The 10,000-nt window shown below is 38.7% G+C and overlaps 2 protein-coding genes across 3 annotated transcripts in view; one reads left to right on the forward strand and one right to left on the reverse strand.

The window, feature by feature from the left end:
• The window catches only part of LOC138037206 (neuropeptide SIFamide receptor-like), a 159,499-nt gene that overhangs the window by 133,645 nt on the left and 15,854 nt on the right, over positions 1-10,000 (forward strand). The window lies entirely within an intron of this gene.
• The window catches only part of LOC138052763 (neuropeptide SIFamide receptor-like), a 4,135-nt gene continuing 1,175 nt past the window's right edge, over positions 7,041-10,000 (reverse strand). For both annotated transcript variants that reach the window (XM_068899350.1, XM_068899342.1), the window contains exon 3: positions 7,041-9,857. In XM_068899350.1, coding sequence (XP_068755451.1) covers positions 8,827-9,857 — 1,031 coding nt within the window. In that variant the 3' untranslated portion in view covers positions 7,041-8,826. The remainder of the gene's footprint in view (positions 9,858-10,000) is intronic.

A 10,000-nucleotide genomic window follows, 5' to 3' on the forward strand; every position in this document is an offset into this window, starting at 1 on the left:
TAGAGACAGCCATTGAAATTCACAACATTAGGGAGGGCAACAACAAGAAAAACAGCATCGTTCTAACCTCTGGCCATGGGGCCCGTTTTCGAAAGTCCCGAAACTTTACGGGCCATTTTCGGGTGTCACAATTTCCCTCTGTATCTCAAGAACGGAGATGATTTTTAAGTCGTCGAACTTCACAGTTATTTTTCTTACTGTTACCTTGAAAACACGTTAAAAGATTGGCTTCCCAAAACAAGTGGTTGGCAGTTTCAACCACTGGAGAGTACCGTGTCACCTTTGAGCACTATTGTAAGCATTCGGCGGCTTTGTTCGAAGAAGGAGTAGGTTTTAATCTTATCCGATAACATATTCAAGAGATGCAAAGGCCTGTCCGAATTCCAGTTGTTAATGTCAAAGTGTGGATAACCTATATACTTATTTTTTTATTTTTTTCCGTAATCTACACATTAGCCAAGGCACGAACACGAAAAAACACTCTATTCACTTCATTTTTTTGCTTGGCCAAAGGAATCTCCAACAGATTCAGGAACGTTTGACTTCTGACATTAAAAACAAAAACAAAACAGAAAAGAACAAATTTAGCATTGCGCTTGCGTGAAACGGCAAAAATGTACCTAATTAGATGCATGCCTAATTTTGACATCCAACACGAAGTGCTTTCTCTTTGCTCCCTATTTCCAACAATAAGGTGAGGGTAAAGACTCGCGTTATTTTTAGCTTAGCTGTTTATCCTTACTTGACGAGCAACATTTGGGAGACAATTTGCGACGTTTAATTGTCTGTATTCCCAGAAACGAGTGATGTTGATGTTGATGTTGGGGAGAAGAGCAAGTGGACACTTCGTGGCTCTAGAGTGCTAGCAGTCCCTTCTTAGTCAATCCACCCGCCGTACTGTGTCATGCAATCGAGTAAAATGACCGAGGGAGGCCATTTTACTAGATTGCTTGACATAGTACGGCGGGTCGACTGACTGCTAGCAGGACTGCCAGTAGTCTATCGTGACTCTTGTAAGGAAGATATCTGTTTACAAACATTGACGTCTAATTTCTTTTGATGTTCAAATGTGCCAACCACAGAACAAAAGAACTCTTTGTTTCGGCGTCCGATAAGGGTCTGGTTGGCACATTAATAGGGAACTTAAAGGGGCTAGGTCACGCAATTTTAGGCAATTTCAGCACTTATCGAATGGTCGTAGAATTAACTAAAATATCAAAATAACTGTTCAAAACTATAGAAGAACTCTAACAAAACACCGGGAAGCCAAGAAGGGACATGGATGGACAAAACTGGAGAGGATTGAAATGGATTGATTTCGGTAAATTTGAAAAACGTCGGCCCACCTTTTTTCAAATTTATATCAGTTTACATCAAAATGTCATTTACACAGCTGGAAAATCATTCTCAGTAGTTATGTGGCCTTGATTTTGCAAATGAAAGAATCTTGCTCTGCCAATTTGACGTTTAGAGCTCATAATTAACAAAATTGAACAAAATTACCTAAAATAGCGTGACCTAGCCCCTTTAAGCACGCTCGTTTTTGAGACGCGGATTGACTTTCGAAAAGTCCTTTGTTTCATGTAGATGGCGCGCGGCCACTTTGCGTACGAAAAATCACGTTTTGCTCACCAAAACACGAAAGTGAGCTGTTTTCCCTTTTAACTTGTCTTCGCACGACCACATTTACATTGCCAAGTATCTTTCCTCCATGGGAGATGATTGGTATAAAAATCTGGGAGGCATCACTGTCCTGGCACGTGAAATGTTCTCTTCCGGTTGCCGTCCGCGTCTCAAAAACGCGCGTGGTTAAGCTCCCAAATATCAATAGGTGATGTCATCTATATCTTCACTATTGAAATTCGCGTGCGTCTAAGTCTGGAAGAATCTCCAGACGGCTGTTGTTGTCAATTTTGGATTTCGGATTTCGGCCCGCGAGTAGAGCAGTTTGTTTTTCGTTTTGTAACCATTGAGTTGTGAACAATTCAATTTCATTTTCAAAGGAAATATGTTGTCTACAAAGTAAATGTTACAGGTAAATTTGAAATTCAGGTTGAAGCGATTTCAACCTAGGTAAATTCAATTTTAAACTAGGTTGAAATTGAAAGTAAATCGGTGATGGAAGTAGGTGGGTGTGGTTCGCGTACGTTTTTCATGAGTTAGTCTGTCAAAACGGCTTTGGTCTCTATACACGAGCCCGGGTTGGACACCGACCCGGGTCATTTCAGCGTCGAATTTGAGGATTGGGTCATTTGCGTCTGACCCGGGTCAGTTCCCTTTTCGCTGGGTTGAAAGGGCTGGTGACTACTTGTCAGTGAGGAAAATGGCGGACGAACCATGCAATCATCCGAATCATCAATTTGTGGCTAAAAAATTGAACACGACCAAAACTGTCAGGAAACCGTTCAGCCATTCGCTCTCGTAACTTCGAGTACATAGTAACGACGTACTTGTTTAAGTCTATATTTTGATAGTCCATCTCGTTTTTAAATTCTTTTAATTTCGCAATAAGTTGTTCAGTCATTGAGTGATTCCATTGCCAACTTGTTCTTTTTTCCACTTCAAGCCCATCCACATCCGCCATTTTGGTTCAGGCTGCGTATGGGCGAGAACGCTGAACCGCAAAAAAAGTGATGTTCAAACAATCCAGGGTCAGATACGAAATTGAAGAAATTTCAACCCTTCTAGCCGGATCAACCCGAGTCTTGAGAAGGGGCTGACCCGGTTTGACTACTGTTTTCACGTAAACGCTTATAAACATTTGACTGCAAAAGGGTTACCTGCCGCGGTGATTCAACCCGGGCTCGTGTAAAGAGGCCCTAAGTCTAAGCACTGATTTTAAATGATTAGCATTAAGGTTGGGGTTAGGCGTATGCATGATAACCAATTCTGCTTTTTTAATCTCAGAGCAGCAGAAAAACAAAACCTTGTTTAATAAGAATTACCTTCATGTGACTTTGTTTCATTTTTATTTTTCTGGTTTTTGAAAGGAAAAAGACATCCAAAAATGACTTTTTATAGCGTAGATTATTGAATGATGTACAGTTACTTGTGCAAATGTAGTTCAGCAGAAAACCCTTTGTGGCTATAAGTACTTGAACAAACAAATTAAGAGTTTTTTTCTAGTAGTTTACAAAGTTTGTAACCTTTATTAAACAGTCATTACTTGTATGTAGTTGAACAATGAGAAGTCATTTCGTTGTTTTTGCACCTCTTGTACATGTGTCACTGGTCAAGTGCTTTTTGCACGCGGCAGTGAAATTATTGTTTTAGTTGTGTCTAATGACACATTCAGGTCTTCAGTAATTTGTAGTCTGTTTGTTGCAAGCAAAGTGTCAATAATTCCAAATTTGGTTACAACTTTCATAAATCCGTGTTCTTTTTCAATTACTTTACTAAGAAGTGTATTTGGGTGCAATGGACTTTTGTCCACTTAATTAATTTTTATTTTGACAAAGGTGTCGACTTGGAATGAAATAGTATTGGGTTTGCTTGTTTTCATTTTGTTTTTGTATTTCCTTTGTGTGTTTCTTGCTTTTTCCTGTTGAGTTGTCCTTATCTCCCTTGTTGACTTGATAAGTGAATAACAAGCACGTTTGGGTGCAGGTTCTGCATCAACATCTTCACATTCTTCTTCTTCTTTCTAGAATGTTGATCATGTTTCTTATCTGGGGTAGTTTTGGTTTCTTTCCGTGGTGGTATGCCAAATACCAATTCATAGGGTGTTTGTTTTGTTGCTTCATGTTCCAAAATGTTCCGTCTTTTTGTAAGCAGCTTCCCCTAGTACCTGACACCAACGACTTGGACTTTGTTTCTTTTCTTTTAAGATATTTCTGATGTTTTGCTTTACTGTTTGATTGTTCCTTTCCACCAAACCTTGAGTTGATGGTTTTCTGGGAGCTACGTGAAGTTCAGTGATGCCGTTGTTCTTGCAGAATTGGGACATCAGAGAATTCTTAAATTCCCGTCCATTGTCAGTGTGAATCCAAATTGCCAGCAAAGTTGAGACAGGCATTCCAATACATCTTCAGCTTGTTTATTTTTCAATGGATAAAGCCATGACTATTTTGTGAAATGATCAGTCATGTGGAGAATCCAATTGTGGTTGCGGTGACATGAACATGTACATTGTAAGTTTCTAAGGTCCATTTGCAAATGCGTTAGGAATCTTCTTACTTGAATAGGGTCTAGCACAGGCTGTTTTTGTCTGCTGGCGATTGTTTAGGGTTAGGGTTAATATACTTGTTTCTTCCTTTGTGCGCAATGTTCGAATGGGTCTGGCAAAGAACTTGGTGTAGTTGACATTTTTGATCAATTTCTTTTCAGTTCTTGGATAATTGATAACTGATAATTGCTACGTCTTGACTTGTCAGATTTGTTCTGTCCTAACTGTCTTCATTACGTGTTTCTAACCACTTCACTGCATCGTTGTAAAAGTGTTATTTTTCTTGCTTTTGTCTTTTTAAAAGCTTTAACTTCACCCAATTTTTTGTAGAATATCTCTGAATCAACACAACTTGTTTTAGCGATTTTACGAACCGTTCAGGGCCACACATTAATATTGCGCACGAATAAACTTTTGCATAATTTACTGTGACCGAGAAGAGTCTGGGCCCTCTTGCACCAGGAGAAAAATATAGAACGAATGCATAAATGGCGGCCAAAAAATATTCTTTTCTTTATGTGCTAATTAGCTTCACTAGCCTCGTTTGCATGGACAAAATATAACAGAAATGTTGCTTGAGAGCGAGGCTAGTGAGTCTCATTAGCACATAAACAAAAGAATACATTTTTGGCCGCCATTTATGCATTCGGCAAGAGATTATGAAGGTAAGAGAAGTAATCCCTCATACTGGCCCTATTCCCATCGTAATCCCTCTTAAGTTATTTTTAGATCTCCTGCGAGATCCAGTATTCCCACGAGGGTTAACTGATAGCCAATCACATGTCCTCATTTTTACCAATGTTGACAGCTGAGCGAATTCCCACGCAATGATTCGCGTCGTTCGCGATTTACCATCAAACGAAAATGGCGGAGGATGTAGAGACAAACGCGTATATACATTTTGTGGACGAATTGACTTGTTGACTACAGAGTTAACCGATTACAATGACTTATGTTTTGAAACCTGTGTCTTGGAAGGAACAAGTTATGTAACCGACAGGATTTTGTACAGAATGGCCGCAAATGGAAGACTATAGTCGATAAGTACGATCTCTCTGACTTTAATAAACGCATTCTCGGTTTCCTTTGCGGGATTAAAATATGATGACTTAATTCTTATATGGTGGTAGAGTAGGCAGATAGAGCTCAACAACGGTACCAAACATGAAAGGAAAACTTGAATCAAGCGTCCGATAAAAATTTTTGAACCGTTGTTATCGGATTCAAGTGAATTTGCAAAGCACGTATGTTAAATATAGCTGTCTCCTTAAAAAAAGATTTAACACGGTTTCGTATATGGCACAACCTTGAATGTGGTATCATTGAAAACTAGACAATTAAGCGATTTCAGTTATAGATGTTTGAAACCTGTATCTTAAAAGGATCGAGTTTTATAAGCGACAGAATTTTGTAAACATTGGCAATTCGCAGACTACAGTCAACAAGTAATGCAAAGCGCGCATGTTAAATACACCTGCATCTTTCAAAATTATTAAACTCGGTTTCGTACATTGGACAGTGTTGAAATTGGTGTCACTGTAAACAACACAGTTAAGCGATTTGAATGATATATCTTTGCATCTTGTATCTTGAAAGTAACGAGTTTTATAGGCGATAGAATTTTGTACACAATGAAATATCGCGGACCGTGACAGTCACCAAGTAACATATTCCTGACTTGGTCAACGCCGTTCTCGATTTTCTTAGCGGACTTAAACTATGGTGACTTAATTCTATGATATTCATAAATTAGACAGCTAACGCTTTCAAACAGTACCACACATTACAGGAAAATTTCAATTGACCGCACGGTAAAAATTCTTAAAACCGTAAGATCGGATTGAAGTCAATTTTGCAACGCACGCGTAAAATATAGCTCCCTCTTACAAAATTATTTAATACGGTTTCCTACACTAGACAATCGTAAAATTGGTATCAGAGTGAATTATACAGTTAACCGATTTCCATGATATATGATTGCAAACTGTATCTTGACAGGGACGAGTTTTGTAAGCGACAGAATTTTGTAGACGATGAGAAAGTGCGCACTAAAATGGACAAGTAACGCAATGCAACCAAGGTAAACATATCTGCATCTGTCAAAATTATTTAACACGGTTTGATAAATTGGAAATTCTTCAAATTGGTATCACTGTAAACTAGGCAGTTAAGCAATTCCAAGGATGTATGTTTGAAACCTGTATCTTGCAACAATGAATTTTATCAGGCCATGAAACTCAATTTTGAAAACGGAGAGTGGCATCGTACAGAGTGATTTGCTGCACTTTCCCTCCTCCACGAAACTTCCACGTAACGCGCGCGGTAACATCCGCGGGAAAATTGATATCATCTAAAAATAACCTAAGAGGGATTACGATGGGAATAGGGCCAGTATGACGGATTACTTCTCTTACCTTTATAATCTCTTGCATTCGGTTAATATGCTATTAAAATTAATGATGACTGCTTGTCCAAGTCCTGTGTGGTTTAGCGGTTAGTTACAGCGAAGGACTCAATACTAAGGGATGTCAGAGGTGCTCGGTTCACATCTCGGTAAGTGCACTTTAAAGCGACTTCTTTCTCTCATGTACACAAAGTAGTGGTAGGTATGACTAATGGATGGAAGGTTAAGAGGGATAGAGCTAAACAGAAAGAAAGAAAGGAAGAGAGGAAAGTGGGAGGAGGGAAAGGCGACTTTTTGCTTTTTTGTTTTGTTTTCACCCCCCCCCCCCCCCCTAAAGAAAAGACAGTGCCCCTTTTTTTAACCACACCCAAAGGAAAATCCCTTTTCAAACAATTGATAAATAACCTAGGTTTGATTAAAATTTACCAAGTTTGATTTATTTTAACCTAGTCTGATTTAAATGGACCTGAATTTCATTTCATCCTATAACAATTCAAGGATCAATTTCACTTGTAATTCGTAGCTGTATCTTAAAAAATAAAAATTCTACAAGTGAAACAACTTTCATTTGCGAGAGAGTTTGATTCCCCATTACATGTTTCACAATGAAGTCTGAAAACGCTTTGGCGATTTTTTACATGGCACTGATTTTATTCAACTTAATTATTGTATATTCCTGTTAAAATTACAGCGGTTCAAACTTACAGCCGTACTTTCCATATTATTGCAAAACACGTTGACATTTACATTGTTGTTGGAGATACAAAGTGTGCAATTTCTATCATTGTATTATTGTTAACTAGATAAGTTGAGTTGCAGTGCTTTCGAATAAAAAAATTACAACTTCTGTTGGGTATTTTGGAACTCTGATACGAATCTGCAAACTTTGTATTAAACTGATTAGAGTGTAATGTGAAGTGCCAGTTTTATCTACCCCATATGAACCATATGAGCGTTAGCCCTACCAATGGTAATGAGCCCATGGGAATTGAACCCACGACCTTTTCATGTTTCAGGTAGAAAACTAGCACTTCACATTACACTCTAATCAGTTAAGTCTGCTCAAATATAAGTGCTACACGGCCAACGTTTGCAAAACCGTAATCCTTCCTTGTACTTGTACATGTTCATTGCCGTGACTTTAACATTTTCAGTTCCCACGGCCTGCTCCCGTCTGACCTTTTAGCTCAGTCGGTAGAACGCCGGTGATCTAACCCGAAGGTCGTGTGTTCAATTCCCACCCTGGTCACAGTTTTTCTCTGTCCTTGTGCGGGCCCATTTCCAACAGTAGGGCTAACGCTCACATGGTTCATATGGGGTAGAAAACTAGCAATTCACATTACAAGTCTGTTCAAATATAAGTGCTACACGGCCAAAGTTTGCAAACCGTAATCCTTCCTTGTATGTATTATATTGACTGTTTCTTTGGCACTTAGCGATAGCTATTACTAGTTAAGCGAATAATTAGTTCATGGCACTGCAAAAGAGGAGTATTACACAGTTGTATGCTAAACTAGGTGATGTTTAGGGTTGACCTTTTCTGGCAAATCAGAGTTATTTGACTTCATTTCCCTGATAAAAGGAAATTCTCTGAGATAGCACGCGCGCCGTGATTGGCTGATTTAGCGGACCTTATTCCACAGTACGGCCGCTGTACGGCCCGCTAAATTTGAAATTTTGATAAATTGAACATTCTCTAGCGAGTTTTTAATGTCATTTATGTCACGCAATCTTGTAAAACTGTTTCAATCTTGCAAGCAACTATTTCAAAAAACCAAGAACATTTATCAGTTTTAGAATTTTGACGCGCTGTCAAAAAATCGTTGTGGTGGTTGAACCTCCAACTAGTTTCCTTTCCCGCACTTCTGATTACCTCAGAGATAAAATAAATATCTTACTTACCTCGTTTTCTCGGTCCGTACTGTAAGTTACGGATCCTCGTTTTTCCCGTTGAGTGATGCGCGGGCCATAACTTACATAACTTACAGTACGGACCACGAACAGGCTTAGTAAGAGGTACAGTACAAATTTAAGTGCCGTAAAGGCATATGTCCGGGCAGAATTTGCATTGGTACTCATCTTTGGTCAGCGCGACTGGTGCAGCTCGGTTGCGAACAACTCCTTTTTGGGGTGAAGACAGTTTGTCTTTTTCATTCTTTTCATTTATCACGCAGTCCCGAATAAGACGTGACAGTCCTCAAAAGTCTCTACCTAAGAAGCGAAAAAAAGGGTTGGACCGTGAGCTTCAGAGATATGTTTATGGTGTTTTCGCATCAAGTTTAATCAGCGCTGGCGGGTTTATCCTAGCAACTACGTTTGTTCCCCGTCCGCATAAGTTTCTTAAAAACGCAAAAAGGGTCTTACGAAATCCTTTGTTCAGAAGTATATACAGACATGGATTGATAGCGCTGTTTGCATGACCTATCCAAAAAAATACAAAGATGACAACAGGTGGTAGTTTGTGCCTCTGATCAGGCCGCACAAACATGTAAAAATGATTGATATAAGTTGGAAACCAGCACAGCGCGAAAACAACGCATATAACAACCAATAGTCGCACGACGTTGCGCCTGGACTTCTCAACCACGGCACGTTTGCTATCGGTCATGTTGCCAGGAATTTTACGACGAACCAGTTTACGGCATATCAAAGTGTATATAACGATTGTTATGAAGAGTGGCAAGGCGTACACTACTGCGAAAATTAATATGTGAAGGATTTTGAATACGCGATAAACTTCATTCAGTGAGAGATCTTTACTAGGCCCTAAGCCACAATAGTAACTATTCGTGACCGGAACAAATGTCACATTAAAAAGAAACACGTAAGGGAACATTAACGCAAACGATAGAACCCATATCATCGTTGATAGGATCTTTGGTCGTTGGAAAATCGCTTCTCGAAGAGGAAAGAATACGGCGTAAAATCTCTCAAAGGAAATGAACATCATTGTTAACACTGAAGCTGCGACAGAAATAGGAACAGCGTAGAAAAGCATTTTGCAAGTAACGATTCCCAATATTCCTCCAAACCAAAGAGTTCCTTTGTAAAGATATGCGACTTGGTATGGCATAACTGTTATGGTCAGTAATAGATCGGCAATAGCCATATTTGCTATAAAGAGGTTCGTTACACGTCTAGTAGATTTTTTCAATACTATAAACAAGCCAAAGGAATTGCCAAAAAAGGCTATCAAGAAGGTAACTGCATATGCTGATGTCAAAGCAATCTGGGCGTTCGATGATAAATAACCAGGAAGTTGTCGAGTGGAACTGGAGTCACTTGTTCCTAAAAGAGAAATAATAGTAATAATAATAATAATGAATAATAATAATAATAATAATAATAATAATAATAATAATAATGATAATGATAACGATAATTTATAATGAATAATAATAATAATAATAATAATAATAATGATAAGTACA

This window comes from Montipora capricornis, chromosome 1 (assembly GCF_036669925.1).
Source record: "Montipora capricornis isolate CH-2021 chromosome 1, ASM3666992v2, whole genome shotgun sequence".
NCBI lineage: Eukaryota > Metazoa > Cnidaria > Anthozoa > Scleractinia > Acroporidae > Montipora > Montipora capricornis.